The sequence below is a fragment of the Argiope bruennichi genome, chromosome 2, assembly GCF_947563725.1.
Source record: "Argiope bruennichi chromosome 2, qqArgBrue1.1, whole genome shotgun sequence".
NCBI lineage: Eukaryota > Metazoa > Arthropoda > Arachnida > Araneae > Araneidae > Argiope > Argiope bruennichi.
In genome coordinates, this window is record NC_079152.1 from 132163944 (window position 1) to 132190940 (window position 26997).

The 26997-nt window shown below is 31.5% G+C and overlaps 1 protein-coding gene across 1 annotated transcript in view; it reads right to left on the reverse strand.

Moving 5' to 3' along the window:
* Window positions 1–26997, reverse strand: part of LOC129961729 (elongation of very long chain fatty acids protein 4-like) — a 66470-nt gene that overhangs the window by 19942 nt on the left and 19531 nt on the right. Inside the window, exons 2-5 of the mRNA XM_056075277.1 lie at window positions 20274–20330; window positions 16896–17077; window positions 15680–15754; window positions 5527–5586 (exon numbers count right to left, since the gene is read on the reverse strand). Coding sequence (XP_055931252.1) covers window positions 5527–5586; window positions 15680–15754; window positions 16896–17077; window positions 20274–20313 — 357 coding nt within the window. The 5' untranslated portion in view covers window positions 20314–20330. The remainder of the gene's footprint in view (window positions 1–5526; window positions 5587–15679; window positions 15755–16895; window positions 17078–20273; window positions 20331–26997) is intronic.

Consider the following 26997-nt stretch of genomic DNA (forward strand, 5'->3'; position numbering starts at 1 on the left):
AAGGGCTCGCCCAAGAAAGAGGAACATGAATATTTCCCCAATTGTGTCTCCCATAATGGCTCTATGTAGCCTTAAATTTAAATTGCTTTTTGTTTCAATAGTTTTTGTTTGATATCGATAGGGATAGGATTTCTTTGATCTAAGCGTTGCCTCAAAGTTCCATTGAGTTATTTTTTCTTAATGCAGTTTTGTGCTTACTTGCGATTAAACATCACATTGAAGTACTAGCAACTCGAAAGGGATATATTTGAAAAATTGCTATCGATATATAGTTAAAATATTAAATATATTTTTCATTCTTAGTTCAACTATTATTATGATTTAAATTTATATTTTTATGCTAATCTCTACCTCCAATTATTTTTCACAAAGTAAACAGATGCAAATGAATTTTGCGTTTTAAAGCAGTCTAAATTTCAAAGACTATAATAAAATAGATTATTATATTGTTTTTCTTATCTTGTAAAAATTTGGAATAATGTGTCGTTTTTTATAATGCGACTCCTTTTCAAAGTTTTTTTAAAGAACTGAATAGCATAATTTCATTCAAATTCATAAAAGAAACAATAAAAACATTTTTTAAGAATTATGTCTATTCAGAAAATTATTAATATTTAGTCTTAATATACATTGATGTAGATGAAAGCAAATAGTAAAATAAATTTAATTTAGGGTTTGATTTATTTTGTTAGGAATATTAAGAAACGAATCACATTGTAAAAGTCCTAACATCGTAAACTATCTGAAGATATTTTTTCAATTTTATCAAATGAGATATATTTCTTAGATAAAATTATAGATATCTAAACACTTCTAAAAAATAAGTAGTTAGTTCAAAAATTATATTCTTATTTTACAGTTCTTTGAAGCAGTATTTTTTTGTTAATATGCTAATGAGAATTCTTCATTAAAGTCTAAAATCTGAGTGGATAAATGAGATAGCTTTTGATGAATCTTATGCAAAGTGCAGCAAGATTTTTAATTACATGTTTTTAAAGACGTTCTAATGCAAAATAATGCATATAAAGGCTTCAGTGGTGCACAGACAATAAATTATTTTTGAATATTTAAAAGTGTAACTTTCATAGTTATACCTTGAAATCACAACCTGTTATTTACTTGTGAAAAATAAAGGATTATACATTACTTCACTCAGATTTGTTACTGATGGGTGTGTTACTTATGGAACAAAATTTCATAAACTGCACACATTGGAGCAAGATGAACCTTAAAAGTTGTGGAGTCCAAATTGGAAAACAATTTTTATCAATACTTTATTATTATTATTGTTGTTAAAAGCAATCTAAGGATTTGCAATCAAGGTAAAGATCAATGCTATTATTTACCTCTCTACTTTCTCCTATGCATATGCTTATGAGTGCAGCGGTATCAGTATTTCTTCGCACATTTGAATAGATTCAAGTATGAATTATGTACGTCTTCCTATCCTTTTAGATTGGAGCAAAAATTCGATACATATTTGTAATAATGATGTCAAAGCAAAGAACCAAATTTCATTTATCTATTTTTATTTCTTGTAATTTAAATGATTAATCAAACACTCACGAATAGACAGACTCACGGATAATCAATCCTTTTACAAATTATATTCAAAAAAATTAATATAAATCTACATTTTGATAAAATTGCATGATACATTTAACTGATCTAGTTGCTTTTGTTTTCGGGTATCATGTTTACACATTCACGGTCAGATAGATTTCCCATCAGCCAGTTTCATCTAATATTTGAGATAAGACTATATTTAAGTTAATTGCAATTAATTTAAAAGTTCTCTCAAATACTTTGACTGGAATGATTCCAAGGGTACATGCTCTGCCTTTTTAACCCTAGCTATTGAATTGAGAGGAGGTTGAAAAAGGTTAATAAAGGGGTTTAAGTGGTTAAAAAACGGGGTTAAGCCATATCCAGTATGCTATATTAATTTGAAACTTCAGAAACAATTGTTTGTTTTTTAAGTCAATTATATAAATAAATACTTGTTATGCAAATTTTCCAAACATTTTAACAAGTTTCTAAAAAAGGCTGAATTTTTTAATCTACGTTATTACGTTTAAATATTACAAATTTTTAATTCTTAATCTGTTTTTTAATGTTTTTTTAAATTGCATTTAATTCCCATACATATTTCTTAATACATTTAAAGTCTAGTGTTTATAGCTTTTTGAATCTCAAATGTGTTTAACTTTTAAATTCCCAGTTCATATTGCAATATTTTCATAGTTCGGTGTTAAAAGAATTTTTTTTTAAATTTTTTCTTTTGTATAAAATTCTATTTAATCGGATTTTTTTTCTGTAGTGAACATTTACTTTATATAAATAAATATATAAAAGTCTACTGACTATGTTAGAAATTTTTTATACTTTCAAATCCGCTAATAACTAGATTTCCGCATGATTTCAAAATTTCACCGACGTATATATATATATAATTCCAATCAGCGCCAACTTCAACCACAAGACCAATTTCATTCATTTTTGCTTTATATGAGAGCTTATAAGCAAAAATACATCATCATCAGAGATCGCATTTCTCTCATCACCTTCCTTCAACAGAAATATTAAATATATATATATTTCTTCGCTGTATATTCACTAGATACGTCATATGGCGGAAATTTAAAATTCCTTTTCAAACCTTTTCCAAAACCTTTTTTTGATCAAGCTGCCCCAACCATTCGACCGATTCTGCCAATTTTTATTTCATATTAAAACTTTTATCCATTAGATATGTCATCAATGATCGCCTTCTCTCTATGATTTCCCAATTTCGAAATAATAATAATGATGATGATAAACGTTTGTGGATTATATTGTGGGTGGATATTATTTGTTTTCTTTCAGCATTTCTTTATAATTCCGTTTCTCTGAGTGCTGGGAAATATATGAATACATAATTTCTAACACTTTCGAATAAATTTTTTACATCAAATTTTGGTGATAAATCTGCGAAAACCAGTTGTGTGATACGTGTAATTTATAAATATCGTACAGTAGAAGATATCTTGAATTATTAAGTTTAAAACTTCTTAAATGAAAAGTATCAAACTAGTTTTTCAGATTAGACGAAAATTAGAAACAAAAATATATTTATGTACATTGTATTTTTTAAAAGAAAATTCTAAACATTATAAACGTATCGAAATTTATGAGAAATAAAATACAACTGCTTAATATCTTAAAAGAATTGTTTGTTTGTTTTAGCTGCCTTTGAATGTTTTTGTAGACGACAATATCATTGAATGTTAACATAAAATGGTGGAAATAGATGAAGGAAAATATTGTAATAAATGTCGATAGTTTTAAATTTCACTATCGCTTTAAAATCACTAGAACAGTATACAACTTCAAAACTAAATTTTAAATAAAAAATATTTGATATGCACTTACACTGGTGCAATTCATAAGGTTTTAAATTGTATATTTCATTATTTTGAATAATTTAAAAACGAAGATGCCACTATTTTTCAATAAGAAATAATAATTATAAACAATCTTGAATTCTGATAAAACTGCTACGAGATGTTTTAGGGCCTGGATAACTAATACCTAAGTAGCCAATTATGTGGCTCTAAAATAATATATTTTTTCAGCTGTCCAACCAATTTGCTGATTTGCACTCAAAAATTGTATGTTTTATTATAATAGAAGATGATGCCATTTCTTCTAAAATATAGTACATCAGTTCTATATTGTTATTTATGCATTTCAGTTAACAGAACTATTTATGATTAACTCTAATTTTAGACATATGCTACCATATTGCAAATGTTGATTGCTCGATACAAAAATATTGCAATGATTTATTTAAAAGAATAATAAGGGAATATGAAGAAAATTTTATCCTACATTGACTGCTCTGTCTCTCTCTTTATATATATATATATATATATATATATATATATATATATATAATGAAATGAGACCGAATATATAATGAAATTTTTATTCAACGATTCTGCTGTGCAAGGATTCGTAAAGTGTTATATCAGCGATCGGGGTTAAAAAGAAACTGAAGTCTCCCCATTCACTATTCTTAGAAACCCTCTGATTTTTGTAGCCGTACAATATAAACGAAAGCAATAAAATTTGACTTGAATGAGCGGGAACTTGTTCCTACCCTTAGGGACTCTTGACCACACATGACGTTTGGGGGAAAGCAAAAATTCGGCTAACGCTTTCAGTGCATCTCGTTTGGAAAACCGATGCGCTTTTACGACACATTACTAGTCTGACATCTCGCGCTTTTCAAAAGTTTCACACGTAAAATGAAACCACCCAGAGGGTTAAACACTAGTATTTCCATATGGCCCAGAAAAAAATAAAATAGAACACAATCAAGTTAGAAACACAATTCTAGCAAGTTATGCTTTCATAATGCCATTTCAAAGCCGAAGATTTTTTTTTTCTCTGGTGAAGCGTCTCATACAAATACAAATTACGCATATATGGGAGAGGCTTCTACAGAAAAAAAGAAATCTATACTGACTAAAAATGGTTCTTGTTTTCGTTGTATTAAGCCTGGGCATGTACGCTATTTTTGTAAATCAAAAGTTAAATGTACAATATGTGGTAGAAGATATTTAGATATAATGTGTTCCGAAGAAAACAAAAATCTCAATAAAAGCAGTTGGTATTATATTATTGTAACTTATTGGAAGTTATATAATGATAACTTATGTTTACCTTATAATAATCTAAAGAAAAATAATTGAATATCTTGATTATCAGCAACTTTCATTCTACATAAAACAAATTAGTTCACATACCAATGCATTTTCTGCTTTTATTCATTGCGCACTTGTTTGTGCATGGAACTAATTTATGTATTATGTAATATTTAATTCCTTAAACTTAGAACAAATTAAGTTGACGAATTTAAAGTTGATTAATATAATTGAATTAATACAAACCATAAGATATTCGTATCAGCTGATTACCTTAGGCGGATAGTATTTAACCCTTAACTGGGGACGTGCGGTCTGTGAGACCGCTAGCGATGGATTTTCTGTCACCCCCATTCTATTTTTAGCTCAATTGAATGAATTGATCCTGTAGCTTCCTGTTTTGTGACCTTCAATACACGTGCACTTTTTCAACCGATTTCAGCAGCTGTTTTTTTAAATAATTCAGCTGTTTCTTCGAGCGCGGTCTCAAAGACCGCATCTCCCTGTTAGTGTCTCAGTGATAAACAAGGCTTAGCAGATGGCGCTAAAATTTGGACCAGTTTTTGAAAATTTAATTTCTTGCTATTTTGGTAACTTAGTTTGTAGAGGCAAAGAAAATTCTAGCATTTTTCCATTTCTTCTTCCTTTCTATCTTTCATACACTATCCTGGGGCCCCATATTGTCTTATGGTGCCATTGGGCAATATATCACATATCTTCCTTGTAGTTTTTAAAAATTAAAGGGAATAAAAATTGTCAGATTACTTCTTTCAGGGACTGTGCAGAATGAAAACATTACAGTCATTAATAATATAATTTTGAAAATATGAATACTTACCGTATCCAACAATGAGAAATATTTTTCAAAAATTATATTCCATTGGATATACTTTTCACTCTGGAAATAAAAATTGGAGAACATTTTTATTTCGAAAACTGTATTAATGAAAATAATTGTTCTGATCACTTGGACTGGTTCATTAAGGAAACATTTGCGTTATAAAAACATTATCAAGCGTAACTATGATGAATTGTATTTTATTGCTGAGTTTTGAATACTTAAACATTGGGAAGCAATATTGCGCAATTCAGATTAATTGTAGTACAAGCGTCTGAGTTTTATTATTGTTTAAATGTATTAGTAGTAATGTAAAACATGCATTAGATCTTATCAGTCACAGTTACCAATCTATATAAAAAAGTTATTGAATTATAAAAGGTATATCACTTTATAAAGGTAATCTATAGGGATAGCGCAAGCGACCGACGTACGAAATATCACCCGGCTTTAGTAAACCCTTCCCGAAAGGTTTACATCTTTAACTAATAGTGCGCACGACAAGTATGCGTTCCTTCCTAAGGTGTAAGAATCAGAGGGTATGTTCCCAGAGTTGATTTTAATCTATTAACACATAATAAATACTTATTATTATTATTTTTTTTGTTACTGGGCATGATCCTTTTCCTTTTCATTTATATAGATTTAATATAATAACGAGTCCATTCTGCATCTACGGTGGTCTGGGGAATGCCGACCACTTCGCTTTAGGATGTACACTCACTAATCTTTATGACTTCACCCGCCCCTCTAGCGAATCCAAACACCATTGGTATCTTAGTGAACGCAGGAATGAGTCTTCTTTAAGAATGATGGGGAAGATTTATGAAGAAAGAAATTTGTGAGGAAATTCAAAGGAGGCTAGGATCACGGATCTGTGGACGGTTGTCTTGGGTTGTTTGCAGTCCTGTCTTAATGGATTCTTTATTTATGCAATTATTCTGGCACAGCTTCTATTTTTTTTTTTTTTTTTATGTAGGATTATAGCTATTAAAAACTGTACGTTTCTGCACATATTCTTGATTTACCTTCTAGTAATACTTTTTTTATGTGTTTATCATTCTAGATATGTTTTCTATTTCCACTTTGTATTTGTGTCGTTCACCTATTTTTCACCTAATATAATGAATAGATATGTGATTTTTGATATTGGTACATAGTTTGATATTGTTATATAACTATGTCCACTGTACTATATCTACTCTATATTCCATCTTTGGACATTGTGATATTTTTTATATGCTTATGCGCGTTACTCCCTTCTCTATGTACTTTTCAACTTAATCTCCTATATCCAGAATAGGTTTGCTAACTATTTAATTTTAAATATTTTATTTTAGTCAAATGAATTTATTTTTGTCAATTTTAGTCAATGTATACCCTTATTTACGGCCCACATTCTGGCGATGACTGTAAACCTTTTAATAAATTAATGGTTCTCTCTCCGGCGACCTCCAAGGTCTTACACCCTCTCAGGTAGGCCGGTCGTCGTGGGGTAGATCCAGACCAAGTATGCATTTCTTATAGTTAACTTTTTATGAAAAAAAAAATGTGATTGGTATCTTTAAAATGAAGTATTTATATATAATTTATACAAACAAAAATATTTCTGTAGTTAAAAAAAAATGAAACTATTGCGAAGTGAAAAGATTTTTTTTTATTGTTTAAGAACTAGTTTAACGATAAAATTTTAATTTTTTCGAATAATGCTGATTTTTTTCTCTTTTGGAGAAGAAGAATAACTGAACTCTTTAGAAGTTTCATAGTAAGGTGCGCAGTATTCCAATTCTCTTTTAAAGTATCCCTCCCGCCTCCCTTTTTTGAAGCAATAAACATTGCAAAATCATTATATATAGGGATTGCAATATTGGACAAAACATTCAATACCGGTATTCGGTATTTTTCAGATCTTAATACCGGTAGTAGAAATTTTAGGAAAAGAAAGAAAACACAGGCGTTTCTTTGTTTAACTTTCCAGTTTTAATAAAGAGTGCAAATATTACGAAAAATAATCTATAACTTATAAATTATAACAGTATATAAAGAATCACAAAAAAGTAAAGGAACATCTTACTTTATTAAATCACAAAAAAGTGTAAATATCACTATTCAGTCTGTGGTACTATTACAAAATTTTGAAATGTGATCTTATAAACATAATGCATTAATTGCACTGTCATTAAGGCTGGAACGTAATTTTGTGCAAACATTACCACCTGTCGAAAACACTCTTTCGGCATCTACTCTAATTGATGATACTGTTAGCAATGCGCGATATACTTTTTCCAAGTATTTACCTCTAAATCCCTCATCTTCAAATAAATCGATTTCTCGTCGGACGGTTTTGGATATAGCTGATTTCTGTATTGTATTTTGGTTCGTTGAAATTTTTGTATTTATCATTAATTCTAATTTTTGTTCAACAGACAATTCCTTTTCACTATCGACATTAGTGTCATCATAATCTTCGATAACCGAACCCAATTCTTCTAAATGTGGATAGGTTTGTAGGTAAAATTTTTTTAAAAAATTTACTCTAAACTGAATCAGATTTGAATTGTTTAGTTTCTTTTCTTCTTTTTCATTTTAATAATAATTATAATTATTTAAATACCATAAGACATTTTCTATTTCGGTATGCCTTTCTTCTGTGTGATTTTTCAATTTAATATATAATTCTTCAGATAGTGATGGGTGCTGCTGTTTCACGGACTGCAACAGGAAATTTATTGTTGCATTAGCTGTTAATAAATGAGAATCTCTCCGACATAATGCATCAATAGTCAGTTTTATTGGAAGTAGAGCGGATATAGTTCTGGATATTAAGTCGAATTCACTATCTCAAAAATTAATTTACAGATTTAAGTCGATTATTGTTTTTTGGATTGGATTTCTCAGTTTCAAAAATCGTTCCATTATTAGGTGTAAAAAACAGAAATTTTAAATTTATTCTTCATAATTTAATGTTTATGTCCCTTATATTAAATAAAAATTGCTCTGAAATATTTTACTGTGCATTAGTACAATACAAATTCTCAACTTCCTGAACCCTTTATCGTCCTAGGTGACATGAATGGTCACAGTCCACTCTGGGGTAATGAAGATGTTAATACCCGAGGCTTACAGATTGAAAAGATTTTAAATGATTTCAATCTCTGTTTATTAAATAACGATCAATGCACTTATTTTCATGAACCGACCAGAACGTTTCACTCTGTTGATCTTGTTATATGCAGTCCACCCCTCATGCCCTATTTTTCCTTACAAGTTGACAAGTACCTTCACAATAGCTATCATTTTCCTTTGATTATATCTGATAACAGACGACAAACCCCATCTGCCAGTCACACTTCAAGATATCATTTTAAAGCAGCAAATTGGTTTAAATTTCAATCTATGGCAAACATAAAAAAGGAAATAGTAATTAATAATAGTATAGATGCTGCAGTTAAAAATATCACCGATATCTTAATTGCCGCAGCCGATAATTCAATACCTAAAATCTCAAATAATTTCAGAAAACATAGGAAGGTTTGGTGGAATGATGATTGCCGAAAAGCATACAAGAGACAACGGAAAGCTTGGGACCTTTTTCGACGCAGTCCAACAACTTCGAATTTGGTCAGTTATAAGCAAGCTAAGGCTTATTCAAGAAGGATACAACGGCGCAGTAAACGAGAATCATGGAAACAATATATCAGCAGTATACACTCCTCTATATCCAGTAAAAAGTTATGGGAAAGAGTGGAAAACACATGCGGCATATTTAAATCTTCAAATATCAAAATATTGTACAATAATGGACTTCCAGTTTCATTTCTACAAGATATCGCTAACTGTATTGCATCTGCATTAGCTCATACCTCAAATAGCAATAATTATTCTACTCTTTTTTCACATCACAAAAGTGCAGCAGAAAAGCAAACACTTAATTTTAACGCTTCCTTTTACGCCCCAACACAGATTTCACGTTATTTGAACTAAAACAGTGTCTTTCCCAAATGAATAAAACCTCTCCAGGTCCTGACAACATTAGTTACATTATGATAAATCATCTTTCTAATACATCTTTGCACAATTTATTATTGCTTTATAACAGAATTTGGAATGAACACTCTTTTCCCTCCTCATGGCAACATGCTATTATAGTGCCAATTCTCAAACCAGGAAAAGAACCGTCAAATCCTTGCAACTACCGACCCATTGCTCTCACTAGCTGCCTTTGTAAACTCCTTGAAAAAATGGTTAATAAGCGTCTAATTTATTATTTGGAAACCAATAAAGTTTTTAGCCCCTTTCAGAGCGGGTTTAGACAGGGACGCTCCACAACTGATAATTTGTTTGCTTTGGAGACTGAAATACGTAATTCTTTTATTCGTAGACAGCACACAGTATCTATCTTCTTCGATATTGAACAAAGCCTATGATCGCGCTTGGCGATTGGGCATTCTTCGCGATCTCTATAACTGTAATCTACGTGGTAACCTGCCCCTTTTCATACAAAAATTTTTAGAACTTAGAAAATTTAGAGTCAGAATTGGAGATCAGTTATCCGACTATTTTATTCAAGAGGAAAGCGTACCTCAGGGCAGTGTTCTCAGCGTAACACTCTTTGCTTTAAAAATAAACGATATTTTGAATCATCTTCCAACTTCTGTGAAAGGTTTTCTTTATGTTGACGACTTGTGCATTTCATGTACAGGGGATAATATGAGTTTTATTGAAAGACAACTGCAGTTAGCAGTAAATAAGATACAAAAATGGTCCAACTTTAAAGGATTTAATTTTTCTACATCTAAAACCACATGTGTGCACTTTTGTCGTAAGCGACGACTTCATCCGGAACCTGAGATTAAGATGGACGGTCAACCCATCAGTGTTGTAAATGAGGTTAAATTCCTAGGATTGATTTTTGATAAAAAACTTACTTTCCGTCCTCATATTTTACATCTACGTAAGAAACTTTAAAGAGCTTTGAACATCTTGAAAGTCCTTTCAAATACGTCTTGGGGGGCTTCCAGAACATCATTACTTCGAGTCTACAGAACAGCCATACTCTCTAAGATCGATTATGGATGTGTGGTTTATGGTTCCGCAAAACAAAGTGTGCTAAAAAGATTGGACCCTGTTCATCATTCAGCTCTCAGACTTTGCAGTGGGGCCTTTCGCACTTCTCCTGTCGAAAGCTTGTGCGTTGAGTGTTGTGAGCCTTCTCTACATCACAGAAGGAAAGTTTTGACGCTTCACTATTATTTTAAAATTTCATCTCTTCCATCACATCCATTTTTTAACTACAAACAAAGTCGTTTCATACATTGCTTGCAAAATGCTAGACCAACAATAATTCCTTCATTTTTCTCAAGAGCTACAAACATTCTCAATAGCTTAGGTATGACTAATATTCATGTTATGCCGATTTTAAAACATCATCTCATCCCATGGAAATCATATGGTATAACGTATCTAAATCCATTCAAAACTTTTGACAAATCTAATACGACTCCTACAGCTTACCAACAACTTTTTGCGCACCACAGGGAAGAATATATGAATTTTATTCTATTTTTACAGACGGTTCAAAATGCTCTTCTAATATTTCTTTTGCATGTGTTTTTATCAATTCCAGTATCTCATTCCAACTTCATCCATCATGCTCTGTCTTTACTGCTGAGGCCACTGCTATTCTTCATGCTTTATCTCTACTTTCTAATAGTCCTCCTGATAATTATATCATATATTCAGATTCCTTAAGTGTCCTTGAGTCACTGACATTGCTACATCACTTAAGTCACCCTTTGACCTTTAATATTCTCGAACTGCACGAACATCTTACATATCAAGGATTCTCTATTCTCCTTTGCTGGGTTCCCTCTCATGTCGGGATAGCTGGCAATGAACAAGCTGACAGTTTAGCAAAATATGCCACTTCTGTTTTAAATTGTCCTGTCCCTTTCAATGATATAAAAAAATATGTTAAAATCAAGCTCCACTCAAAATGGCAAAGTCAATGGGACTTCTAGAATACAAATAAACTCCATTCAATTAAACACATTATTGATCACTGGCCCAGTCTACCTAACAGAAAGAATGATACAACTCTTACTCGTTTAAGAATAGGTCACACTCTACTCACGCACAAGCATTTCTTGCTGGGAGAACCCGCCCCTCAGTGTACAGAATGCCAATGCCCATTGTCAGTTCAACATATTCTAACTGATTGCCCACAATTCATTTCACAACGCACCCGTTGCTTTCAGTCTTCCTCTATCATTTTGAAAGACATTCTTCATAAAATGAATCATCCAAATCTTTTCACATTCTTAAAAATGATCGGTTTTTACCATTTGATCTAATTAAAAATGGTTCAATTATAAGTTGTTGTTTTTTTTCTGTTTACATAAACATTGACAAATCATGACAAATATTACGAAGTTTATGATTATATATTATTATTATGATTAGCTTATGATTATGTTTCAGTTTATTAACAATGTTACAATCAATACCAAACGTTTGGCGCAGCATAATCAAAAATGGCTTTTGCGCCACAAAACTCCACTAAATCAAATCAAATCAATCATTTCAAGTATATAAACCATAAAAAAAAAAAAAAACTGGGAGGCTTTAACTTGTTACACTTGCTATACTTAACAGTCACTTTACTTTAAAAAACATAGCCAAAAAATTAAAACCAATTATAAAGGAGAAGAAGCGAAATTATTTAAAATTCTTAGCTTCAAATCGAAACTCTCAAGAAAAAAAATCTCATCCATTACCCAATGCTGTCTTTAATATACTGTACAACACTCCATATGGACAATTGCTGCAAAACCCAGATTAAATCACTGCACAGACTACAAAATATGGCGGTTATTCAAAATAGCAACATGCCGCATTTGCCGAAGTAATGATAATCAAGAAGGCTAAATGTGTCAGCACTTAACGACTTTCATAAGAAATTGGCCACTCGGTTCTTTGAAAAATTGGACAAAAACGACAACGTCACTATTAAGGAAATTTACCCTATTACTAATTACTATCTCAGTAGAAGAACTTTCACTTCTGTTATTTTTTCGTCATTTTTAATTTGCAGAAAATAAATTCATTGAATTCATGTTTTTAATCGCATCAAACGACAAGGCGAAATTTTAAAAAAATCCATATTAATCCATCAACACCTTAAAAAGTCAATAATCTGAACGAACAAATTGGCGAGTTTAATATAAAACAATTACGCGTTTGTGCACAATAGTGTTAGGCAAAGTTGTATATATTTTAAAGTAATTTAATTGGAAATTTTTTGGGAATTTGGGAGTAATTTAATTGGGAATAGAGTTTTAATTCGAAATGGACCTAGCAATTTTTAAAAACTTAGTTGAGTGATTAGCAAAACATTTGCTCCAGCATCTTGTTTTTGAGGTTTCTATGCCATACTAACGAAAAGAATTGATGTACGCTAAACCTTCATACATTTCCGATGTTAAAGAGTATTGATCCCGAACCTTCTATCATCGGGTAATAAAACCCAAAGGTCATCCACTCAGACATTCCTAGTAAGGTGAAAAGAGTATGAATGTTAGGTGACTTGCGCCTTTACGTTTGACGTTAATCTAAAGCATAGCGTCAATCATATGCCACTAAAAGCTGACCCATAAACTTATCAGTTTGACATCAATGGTGGTAAAAAAAAAAAAAAAAAAAAAAAAATTCTTCAATTCTCCTATCAGTAATTTGTTTATTCTTGATCCAAACTCATGAAAAGGGGGAAGTGGATTCCATTCAATATGATGGTTATCGTTTTTTTTTTGGATGAAAGAATGGTGTTGAATTTATCGCCAATAATGGAACGTACTTCCCTTCAGGAGGGTGTGTGCGTGGGCCAATAATTGCTGTTTTGTGACAGCTCATAGTATCCATGCAACTCTTTGAGGTGAAATATTCATTAAAATTTATGGAGAAATTCCGATTGGACGAGAATATTATTTAACACATTACTTTGCTTTTGATTCATTCCTGTTCAGGTTTTAAAAATTTAAAAAGGATGGGATAGCCTGTTTGGTAAGGCGTTGAATTCGCATCTCTTGGGTTGTGAGTTCGAGCCCCGCCACCTGAAGACACTCCGTGTACATAGTGGCTGGTGCACGTATAAAACTCTTGTAGCCACAAAGTTCACCAAGTCGGGGAAAATGCCACTAGGAATACTGGAAAAGAGATGTTCGTTCTCTGATTCAGGTCTAAATTACGAAGTATAGATGAGTGAATGAAGTCTGAACCGTGAAAAGGGCTATGACTAGGGATTGCAATACCGGTATACCGAATACCGGTATTTGGAGCCATTTGTACAATTTTGTAATACCGGTATTCACAAGCTTAAATACCGGTTTTTCGGTATTTGCTAAAAATTTTAAAAATTGTCTCCACTATATGTTCAGGGATCGCGAACATGGCACAATAGTATAGGATTTTTTTATGTCTCCCTAACGGGCGAAATTAATTAGCTAATGAATGGTTTAATTAATTGCTTAAATCTAAATTAGTGAAACATGGATTATAACTGGAAGAAGATATTGTATCCATAACGACTGATAACAGTTATGAAAAAAAGTTGGAAAGTTGTTTGGTGCAAATCAGCAATTGTGTTATGCACATGAAATTCAATTAGGAGTAATAGATGCATTATACCAAAAAATAAAGAAGAGAAGAATCCAAATACTGTGGATATAGAAGCTTCGGATTCCAACTTTGAAGAGAGTAAGAGTAAGAGTGATATTGACAATGAAGATAATGACAATGTAATTGTTGAAGATATTGCTAATGAGGATGAAATATTAACCCATCAAGAATTGCTTCCCATAATTTATAAAGTTCGAAAAAATGTTCAGATATTTAAACGTTCCCCTATAAAAAATGACATATCAATAAAATATATACTAACTGAAAATAAAACAGAATATATGTTAATATTAAATTCTAAAACACGTTGAAACAGTTTACTCCTAATGATGGAACTATTTTTGAAACTGAGAAATCCAATCCAAAAAGCAATAATCGACTTCAACCTGTAAATGAATTTTTCAGATAGTGAATTCGACTTATTATCCAGAACTGTATCAGCTCTACTTCCAACTGGCTGTTAAGGCATTAGGTCGGAGAGATTCTCATTTATTAACAGCTAATGCAACAATACATTTCATGTTGCAGCCACTGAAAGAACAGCACACATCACTATCTGAAGAATTATATATTACATTGAAAAATCGCACAGAAGAAAGGGCATACCGAAATAGAAAATGTCTTATGGTATATTTACAAAATTATAATTATTTTAAAAATGAAAATGAAAAATAAAAGAAAATAACCAATTCAAATCTGATTAAGTTTAAATAAATTTTCTTAAAATTTCTTACCCACAAACCTATCCACATTCAGAAGAATTCAGTTAAGTTATCGAAGATTATGATGACACTAATGTCAATAGTGAAAAGGATTTGTCTCTTGAATAAAAATTAGAATTAGCGATAAATAAAAAAATTTCAACGAACCAAAATGCAATACAGAAATCAGCTATATCCAAAACCATCCACGAGAAATCGATTTATTTGAAGATGACGGATTTAGAGGTAAATACTTGGAAAAAGTATTTATAATTTATAAGTTACAAATTATTTTTTGTGATATTTACACTCTCTAATAAAACTGGCAAATAAAAAAAAAGAAACACCTGTATTTTCTTCCCTTTTCTAAAATTTCTAATACCGGTATTAAAACCGGTATCCCGGTATTAAGATCTAAAAATAACTAATACCGGTATTGAAATTTTGGTCCGATATTTCAATCCCTAGCTATGACGTTTGAGTAGCTAAGCCTTTTAGATGCTTTAGATTACGCTATTGAAACAAGAGACGCTTAAAATCGGTGACTTCGTCAGTGGGCTGGTCTATGACAAGTGCCACAAGCAACAGTAATTTTTTTTTTAAAATTATAACGCGTTTAATCTGGAAGCTCTGAGATGTGAAAATTCTTCAAAATCTGGAATTCTAATTTTTGAACGTTTACATTACTTTCTCATTGTTTAGTTTTATGATACAAAATAAAAATGAATGTAGCTTTAATAATAGACAAGAAAAAAATTTCATACTTTTCAAAATCTTACCTGAACCCTTTGAAGATACTCTGGAGTACCTCTTTGACATCTCACATCCCAGTTACCTGAAAGCGTTTTGTACAGCTGAAAGGAGAAAAAGTCGGAAAAAGGATTTTAAAAACATTTAAATGGATCAAGAAGCATATGTGTTACAACATGTCGCTGCACATTCATGGGTGTTGCACTGCGATATTTTGAGCTTTTCTTCTACAATAACAAAAGGAGAATCCCATTGTATAAAATAGTAAAGTAGTTGAAAATGTTTCGTATAATTTATAATTAGTATTTTTCAAAATATTATCCTATTATATTCTGAATGTTAAATGCAATATTTTTAAACCCATTGTTTAATGGTCAGTCCATGTCCAAACCGAAATCCAGTGGGCAAGTCTATAAAAACTGGAATTGTTTTTGTAACTTCCAACACGTCCTTTTCCACGCAACTTTTTTAATGGTCGTTTTGCGCCACAGTTGTGGATGGATTGAAGAATGGAATGTTCTTGCCAAGCGTTAATCGAAGAATTTAAGCTGAAGCTTGCTTCATGTTTCTGAGGTACCGGTTGGAACATTGGATTAATAAAAAGAAATTTTACAGAGTACCACCATTCTGCTGCCGGAATATAAAATGATCTTAAACGTTATAAAAATTTGATGCGCCTTATTGTACATCATTCATAAATCTATCGCTTAATGTAAGTAGAAGCTTTTCCTCTAAGACAATTCCATATCAAGAAGAAATGTAAGGATGGAATAAAGCAGAACTGATAATTCCATCGTCTTGTGAATCTATGCTGTGAACCCTACCATCACTGGCATTATCCTATGATCATTATCATAAACACATGCTATAAACTTTTACCTCTCAACAAAATTCGCATATCTTATTAAAATTAACATATTATTTGAACATTAACACGAACACATCCGCTAAACAATAATATATACACATATTAATATCAACATAGCGTATTAATTTTAACAGAAACATATCTTATGAGAATGAGCATGAACATAACCTATGAATATGAACATTAACATCTACTGGAACATATTCTATGGACATTTACATATTCTACGAATATTAAAATGGACATAACCCAGGAACATTAACACAATTATATCCTATTAACGGGATCATATCCTACGAATTGAAATTGAAAATTTCCACTGAACATTAAGCATATACTCTTAGTAGTCAAAATAGAATCATTGCGTTCATACTCACTTGATACACCAAAATTAAATTGAAGGCTGACGTAAAAAGATTGTACACGATCATTGGTATTTTTAAGTCGAACGGCTTCCGGGTTCTCATCCAGAAAGGGCCGAGCCACATCACGAAAAGGAGGTATACAACCAATATGCAATAACATTGATACTCATTTTCGTTCAAATATATTCCTATAGCTATAAAAGAATTCACATGTTACTAACACGAATATATTGTTTCAAATTTAATTTAAAAAATACAAGTTCTATGGATCGCCTTGGAAGGGGCTATAGGAAAGGATGACAGTAACTAACTTCAATCATTCTCAACCTCGAAGTTTCCGTAATATTAGCAGACAATTATAAGCAAAGTCATCCTTATGGAAATAACCAAGCTTAACGTAAACCCTAGAAAGCGAGTGTTTCGATTGATACTTCTTAGACGCTGCAGTAGGAGGATAGCCACAAGTCAGGTTGTTATACTGGGGTCTATCCGTTTAAAAGATTGCGCTGCACGTTCAATCCTTGGGATTTTAATTGTTAAACAGAAACGAGAAGTAAATAGAATGACAGCAGCTAGAGAACTCTGCCATTTGGTTCGAAGATTAGCTGACAGAAAATAAAGGCAGAAGAGGGAAAAGAGTGTTTGACACTAAAGAAATTAGGCACACGAAGACTAATAGATATACTAAGGAATTAATTGAATACAGCAGTCTTAGGTCTAATAAAACCGATATTTTTACTCACAATTTTTGTACAAATATCGTTTATTTTTTATTTTGACGGGGCCGCATCAAAACATTTCGATTTTGGCCAAATTCAGCTCATGACGGACTTTTGTAAAACTTACAAGTACTTTGTAATCTTACAAGTTAATCCTTCGAGAAATTAAGAGAAAGTGATACCCTGAGCATATCGCTGATATCTGTTTTACGGAAACCAGATTTCACAGGTTAATTAACTAGTACATTCCTGGTTTTCAATTTTATAAATAAACAATTTGAATTAAATAAGGGATTATAAAGTTTTTAAAAAAGAATATTTTATATTTAGAATCGGTTAAATGAAGTTAAATTTTCGAAAATATAGCTGCTGATTAATTTCTGTTATCTATTGTGCTTAAAAAAAATGTGCTTTAAGACGATACACCTGAGGAAAAAATAAGAAATGCTAGAAAAATTATGCTTTCTATGCCTTCGTACCTTTATAAAAAATTTCAAATACTTTTCCGTTTCATTAGATTTGAATTATTTTATTTTACTGATTTATCCGCATACTTTTGAAATCGGTTAATATTCTTTTCAATTTTCCTTAGAAGACGCCGGTATTCGATACTTCTCATTAAATTTGATTTGTTTAGCTTTAGTATAAATTTACGCAGGAATTAAATAAAAAAGATAATTGACTATCAAAAAATAATTTACATTTAATCCAATGTTTTGTTTGGGTATGAAAAGTAATTCATCTTTCTTGGTATTTCTAATTTTAATATAAAGAAGTCTCGAATCCTTTTCCCGAACATTGCAATATTATAATGTCTTAAGATCGATTCATCATCTTTCTGTTTCTAGTGAAAAGTAGCTCTTAATGATGGCTAAGAGGCTGTTTGAAAAAGAAATGTATAAATACCAACGAGACAATATACACTGAAGAGCCAAAACTTTATGATTATTATCTCGCCTGGTGAACTCGTCTGAATGAAGTGGAGAGCGTGTGATTAAGAGGGAATGACATTTTATTGCTGTTGAGAATGTAAGGAAGCATTCTTGCACTACACTTGTGTGAGGGATGTGAAAGGTTGCTGATGTAAGCGAATTTGATGGAGAACAGATTGTAATGGCCTAGAGACTCGGATCGAGTATTTCCGAAACTGCACGATTGGTTGGTTGTTCACGAGCTGCCGTTGTTAACATTTATGCAAATTGGATAAATGATACTGAAACCTACAGTAGACGCCAAAGTGTTAACATCCAGGAATCAACGAAGAAAAAAGACGGCGGAGACTGTGAAGCTGGGTAAAGCAAAATCGTCCCCAGACAGTGATTTAGTTGGCAGTTCAATACAACTCACTAACGAGCGTTGTATTGAATTGCAAGTGTGTGTTTCGAATGACACAGTTCGAAGTGAATGTGTTTCGAATGCAGTTCAGCAGATGCTGTTCAATATGGGACTGAGCAGGACTCGCCCCACTCGTGTTCTTCTGAACAAGCGTCATCGTTAACTACGCATACAGTGGGCCCGGAAACATCGAAACTGGACCATCGATAAGTGAAAAAGAGTTGCCTGCATGGATGAATCACGATTTCTCTTTCATTGCGTTGATGGTCGTGTCAGTGTATGCCGTCTTCCAAGTGAACAGTTGCTTTTCTCATGTACAGCAGATAATACACAGGTTGGTGGTGAAAAGGCTTTGCGGAATAGTATTATGCTTTAGGCGACTCTGGAACCTGGAGCTGTAATAAAATAAACATTGAAAGCTGTCGACAATCTGAACCAATTGCAGATCAGTTGTACCCTTACAAGACGTCTGTCCTCCAAATTAGAAATTTTCCAGCAGAATAAAGCACTATATCACAAGGCACTAATTTTGTTGGAGTGGCTCGAGGTGCATAGTGAATAAATCTAATTAATGTCCAGACAACCTACCTCGATGCTTTATCTCATTAAAATCCGATAAATTCGCTGTTCGATTGGATATTAATCCGATAGAGCACATGAGCAATTTTTGGAAAGGCAGCTCATACAAGCACCATATATCAAACACTTGAATTTGTGTGACCGCTTCGTAGACATTTGGTGCAATTTGTCTCCGGTGATCTACTAAGGACTTGCGGCATCTATGCGAAAGGGAATTGCAGCCATCCTGCGAGCCAGAGATAGCGACACGCTGTATTGAGTAGGTGGTCATAATGGTTTGGCTCTTAAGTGTAAAGCATTGCTGTAAAGTACGTCTAAAATATTTTGAAATATTTATTAAAATTATTGAAAATTTTTAGCGCAAATAAAGTTAGTATGAAAGAAAAGATAATTTTAAAAATTGTAAACAGGAGTGAAAGGGGATTATATGTAATAAAATGCTTCGAAGATTTTGCTAAAAACTTTGAGTACAAATTTAATAGCTTTGATTTAGCAATCTATCTTTTGAACGAACTTTTCATTACAAAAAGAAGCTTAACATGTCAAACAAATATATAGATAGCATTAAGTCTGAAAGATGCATTAAGAACAAAAGGCAAAATTTGAATATACATTTTATTTGTTTCTTGAGCTATTGATAAATAAAAGATAGTCAGATAAAATATATTAGTTCACGTTTATAAAAGACATTCTAATAGATTACTAATAAAAACTGTGAAAAATCAAGACAAAAATTGACATTATTATTGAAACTTACGGTTCAACCAGATAAAGTCGTATATCCTATCAATTAACATGGTGCTCAAAAGTGATTCTGCAATAAGTAAAAGTAATTATTCAAAACAGCAGCAAATACTTCACAATGAATCATTAATTTTTTCAGGTATGAAATAACATGGAAATTCATTCAATTTATAATCATAAGAATAAAATGTTTCTTTGAAATTAAAATGAAGAAACATTTCTAAGATGGATCTTGATTCAGTATTTTAAAACTATTTTTAGTAAAAAAAATGATTTAAGGATAAGTAGCAAATAAGTACAACACAGTCACTCTGAGAAATTTGTGTGCTTGCCAAACGACAAGCGAAGAATTATCTTGAAAAGGATTTGCAGCGTCTGGTATATGAAATAAAAACTGGGGAATTGTAACTTATATTAAATGGCACCAAATTTGTTTGAAAGTTGTTTGACGTTTTCTTGTAAAGTCTGAGAAAGAAGTAAGTAATAAGTGGTAGATTATTTTCCGCATTATCAGTTCTCTTTCTTATTTTATTTTCCGCATTATCAGTTCTCTTTCTTATTTTATTTTCCGCATTATCAGTTTTCTTTGTTTTTTTTTCTTTTAGAAAGAAAGAGAAAAAATTTTATGGGTTTGTCATTCTAGATATGCTTTGTTTTTCACATTGTATTTGTGTCCTTCACCTATTTTTCACTTTATATAATGGGATAGATATATGATTTTAGATATTGGTGCATTGTTTGATATTGTTGTACAGTATACTCTATCTTCCATCCTTTGGATATTGTAATATTATTTTTATCTTATGTGTGTTAGTGCTGTCTCTATGTACTTTTCAACTTAGTCTCTTGTATCCAGAATTGGTTTGCTAACTATTTAATTTTAAATATTTTATTTTTGTCAGATGAACAATAATGTATACCCTTATTTATGGCCCAAATTCTGGCAATGACTGTAAGCCTTTTAATAAATTAATGGTTCTCTTCCCGGCGACCTTCAAGGTCTTACACCATTTCCTACAGGCGGGTCGTCGTGGTGTAAACCAAGACCAAAAATAAATTCTTGTGTAAGGGAAGAAATATTATCTTAGTATATAAATACCATAAATTTTATTGATGGAATAGTATTTAAATATAAATAAAATAACTAAACTAAAATAAAATAACTTGTTTAATTTCACAACAATTTTATGTGATCATATAATATGATCCATTTATTAAATATATCTTTCACATTCCTAACAGGAAATCCACCTATTGCCAGTGGTTCTCATGGGAAGATTTCCGGAAATGTTATGCATTTCTGAATCGACCATGGCCCCTAAAATCAAAAACCATCCCGAGTTCAAACATTTATACATATACTAGCAGACCCGGCCACTCGTTGCTGTGGCTAAGGTTTTTGTTATATTACATAGTAGTAAACTATTCAAGGGAAACAGTAGGAGAACACGGTCATGGGGACCACCATGCTTTTTTTACACAGATGCCATTTGTAAAAAAACATGGGGACCTCCATGATTGATTTTCTACTACCGTTGATATTGAGCAAAAATCAATACAAAAAAAAATTTAAATTTCTTTATTTTTTGTATTCAAGTTTGTAACAAATGAGTACATTACAAAGTTGTTAGTAAAAAACACGCAACACTTAAACTTATAAATGAAGTAGGTAGGGCAGATGGTTTTAAATCCTTGACAATAATGTTTATTATTTTGAATTATAAATACTTTTAATTTCAATTTAATTTAGCACTAATCGATGCACAATATTTTTGGTTAACCTGTCTTTAGATAACACAAATAGATTTGACGGTTTTCCTACACGTGAACATGCAACATATAGTTGCCCATGAGAAAAACATGGATTTTCCAAATCTAAATCACAAATGGACATTGTTTAGCCTTGAGATTTATTTATAGACATGGCAAAAGCTAAACGAATTGGAAACTGTAACATTTTGAAGGGTATCGTAGATTCTTATGGTATCATCGGAATACGTGGCAACAGGACCACTTCTCCTTTAAACTTTCCAGTTAAAATGGTAGCTTCAAGTATATTTCCGGTGATCTTTTTGATGACCAAACGCGTACCGTTGCATAATCGTGGTGGATTCAAATTACGCAGGAGAATAATAGGTGAACCAATCTTTAATCGAAGGTTATGTGAATGTATATCTAGTGAATTTAAAAATTCAATTGGAAAATTTACCCTATCATTTTTATCAACAACAGTATCGATTGATTTAAAAGACATCAGATTGCCTGGTAACAACTGTTGTATTTGGAAGTTAATTTCGTCAACATCAACATTTTTGGCTGCCAAAATAGCCCGATCACTGAGCCAGTTATGATTCAAGTAATTACTCTGTATATCCGGAAAAATACTCTGAATCAATTCATTTTTTACCTGAAGAACAGTGCAGAAATTGTCTGGCAGTTTAATGCATTGCGTATTTGGTTGCAGTTCTATTTTACCGTTCCCAATATCTAGTAATTGTTCAGAAAATATTTGTGTTGATGGATCATTTTGGAATTGTACGCGCATGTTTATGGGTAATCGAAGTGTTTCAACACTTCGCCATAAGAAGGATTGTTTTAAACATGCATTTTAATTAAAGATTGTTGAACAATGAAGCACTGATAATTAAAAAGCAAGAAGAATTCCACTGTATTACTTTTACTATAATATGAATTCAATTTATAGTTCAGTCTAAATAACACGTGGTCGGCTTTGCTAATACCAAAAATTGAAAAAGTAAGAACAATAGAATTTCATTGTATTGCGTTTACTACGAAATAAATTTAACTTATACTTTAGCCTCAGAAACACGTGATGGTTATGCCACTAAATTGTAGCTTATGTGAAACGTTGGCACTTTTAACACAGCGCCATCTGTTAGAATACTTACTCAATCCAGTCAACAGATATCGCCATCTGTTAGAATCGCTTGGAGCTAACAGATAATTGTGACTGTCAAATAATGAACAAATAATTTGTTCCTTCTTAATACCTTCCTTCTTAGTATAAACCCTTTATGATGTATAATAAATCCTCTAACTTCAGTGATAGAGATTATGGCTTCCTCAGCTTAAAGGAAAGATTTTTTTTTTTTTTTTTTTTTTTTTTTTAAGTTCTATATTCCACACATGAAGTTGCCATGAGATTTATTCCGTCAATGATACATTTGTCTGTTGCAATAATTCAAAATTCATTTACAAAATGAAATCAGTTTCAGAAACATTTATTAAATAATGATAAGCATTGTAGCTGAAGTGAATGATAGCTGAGTTGATGATAGCTGACATAACTTGATACGTACATGCAGTTTATTAGTAAAGAAATGAAAAACTGAAACGATTATTGTAACCATTTTTTATTATCATATCTTCAATGATTTATATAAAAAAAGATTAAATTTCATTTAGCATACAAATGAGTTACTATTTTTTTATTATCCGATTAGAGGAACTTATTATTGGCAGTGTTATTGCCTTAATATCCTTAACAAAAGAAATAAAATCATTTAATTGAAAATTCAATGAAGGTAACAAATGTTATTGCCGTGCAACATTTTTCTTAGTAAACAGTCAGATAAAGAATCGGAATTCATTCAAAACGAAAAGTAATAATTATCAGTGTGCACCTCCAAGTATTTTTCCAAACTTCTTTATAATTAAAAAAAGCAGAATTTTAGTATGTTATATTAATCAGTGACCCGTTAAAACGTTTGTAATTAATCATTTTCAAATAAAATATCTTATTTCTGAGAATTGCCAATACAAAATTCAAACATAAGATCGTGATACTTTATCCTTTGCAACGTATCAAATTTATTGTATGCATTAAAAAATAATTGTGGAAAATGATATCTTATTCCTGAGAAACGTTTTCGGATAGGATCATAAATAATTCGAACATTCGGATTCGAAACGTAACGCAAATGCGTGAGTTTTTCTACGCCAGTTGGGGTAACGCTATGCAGATTAGAAATTTTTAATTTCCTTTATTCGGTTTTATTTTAATTCAAAAGTACTTAAGAATGAATCTGAAAGATCGATTCATTAACAATGTTTAATTTTAAATGCATCAAACATTAAGAAAATAAATAGAATCGTTTCACATAATCAGCCGAAAAATCTTAAGCCTAGCCTCATGACTGTTGGGGAAAAAAACTGAAGCCGTACTCATTTGGCGATGGGAAAAATGAAAAGATTTTTTTTGCGGGAAAGTTAGTTTTTAATTAATAATTAAAATTCTAATAAAAAATTTAAAAAAAGGGCTATCCTACCTTTTAAGTTAGATCAAACTGCACACGGTGTGCAAATTTGAATAAAATTGGTTAAGTAGTTTAGGAGTCCATCGCGGACAAACAACGTGACACGTAATTTATATATATTAAGATTGTTGGAATATGTTGTAAGACATATGGAATGTTAAAACCTCGGATGAGTTCACAAATGGGCCATTAAGCTCAAAGAGGTGGAAATTTAATTGAAAGGGGTGAACATTTAATATTGAAGATACAAAAATAAATCAAATTACACAAATCCTTAATTAAGACGCGCAACTTAAAAACTGTGTGTTGACTGTTCCGAAAGCTGCATTGCTTCGAATTTCAGACTAAACCGAAAAAAAAAATGAAATAAAACTTTACCTTCATTATATTTTCGTTTCTTTAAATTTTTGGACAAAAGATTAAAGGTGGACAAAGTATTAAAAGCTTGAATAAATCTCAATAAATAAAAATGAAGGAGGAGAAAAAATTAATGGCGGCATCACATGAAAATGATAGCTTGAAAGACGCGCTTTTTTGTTCTTTTGAATATATATATTTTTTTCAAATGGGCCTCGTTTTTCTGGATCTTTTGTAAATATTCAAGATCCTTTAATTTGACATCTGCTGTGTTACTTAAAGTATAATATATTAAAAACACTGAAATAAAAAAAAATCCACCATTTCAGCTTTAACTCGACTATGGGTACTTTTCTTTACCGCATAATAAAGATTGAACGCCAAAAAGGTCGCCAAAAATACCACGTTAATCTATTGACTAAGTTCGTCCATGATGTGCGGTTAAACTGAGCCAGTGGCATACATTTAAATTTATTGTTGCCAAAGAATAATTTTCGAAAGAAAACTGATGACAAATTTCTTAATTAAGAAAAGCAGATGATTATTTTTCCTCCAATATTAATAAGAAATCAAACGATAAATCCATTTTTTTATAATAAAACATTATTGTTTGCCTTTAATTGAAAGAAGAATAATTGCAAAGGACAGTTAATGTCATCAATATGTTTAAAATGCACAAAAAAATATTAGTATTTGCCGATTTATATAAATTTTTGGCACTTGTTTAAAAAAGGTTTTTTAATTATGTAAATGTAAGAAATATAAATTTTTGTATTATTTTTATAATATTTGTATTTTATATTATTGATTCTATAGTAAGTACTGATTTTATCGTATTAATTATATAAAAACGTTCCGTTTTAAAGGAACACTAGGGATATTTTGGGACCCAATTTGTAATTTTGAACAGCGGTCAGACGACCAGGACAACACCTGAGCTGGCAGCCCTTCCTAAGCTTCCACAGCCCACCAGCGGGAGGAGTTTTCCCCCGACGGATTTAACGTACACCAAACCACCTTGCACGACGGTTCTTCGGTGGAATCGGGTCTCGAAGCTATAATTTTACCATCGGGCCACCGCGGCACTGAATTGTACAATAGCAATACACAGATTGTTGTTCTCTCTTGGATTTGAAAATCCTTCCCACTTTTACGCATGCTTCAGGGTGCGTTTATTAAGTCAAAATACAGTGGCAGTCAAAAGTATTCGTACACCGAATTTTGAAGTGGTCATCGCTTCATAGTATTTTATTTATTATACTACGCCATTAAACACAGATACCAGGCCTTGTATCCTTTATTTTTGAGCAATTTCATCAAAAAAATTTTTTTTGTAAAACAATTACAGAAAAAAAATATAAAAAATAGAAATTAATTATCAAAACTTTTGTGTCAAAAGTATTCGTACACTTAAGAAATGTCTCTAAAATTATATAATTTATCACATTTTAATACTTAGAAGGATATCCCTTCGCCTTAATTATTGCTTTCATTCGACTTGGCATTGAATCTACTAACTTCTTTGTGATATCTGGTGTAATTGATGCCAATTCTTCCAATATGGCGGTTTTCAGCTGATTTTTATTTTTTACTTGTCGATTTTTGATTTTGTCGTCTAAAATACTCCACAAATGTTCAATAGGATTCATGTCTGGTCATTGTGGAGGTATATTGAGTCTTTCGGGAGTGTTATATAATACCCAGAGCTTAGCATTATGAGCTGTATGCTTAGGGTCGTTGTCTTGTTGAAATATGTAGTTAGTTTGAAGACCCATTTGTGAAGCGCTAGAATTCAAATTACTTTTTAGAATGTCAATGTACTTTTTGTGATCCATAATTCCATCAATCATGTGCAGTTTATCCACTCCATGTGCGCTCATACACCCCCAAACTAGAATGTTACCACCACCATGCTTTACTGTCGCACTCAAATTTTTTGGTTGTAGCTCTGCATTCTTTTTATGCCACACTATTTGTTTGCATCAGATCCAAACACGTTAAACTTACTCTCATCCGAGAATATAACCCTGTTTCAGAAATCAGGATTTTTATTAACATGTTGTTTGGTGAAAAACATTCGTTTCTTTCTATTAACTTCCGACA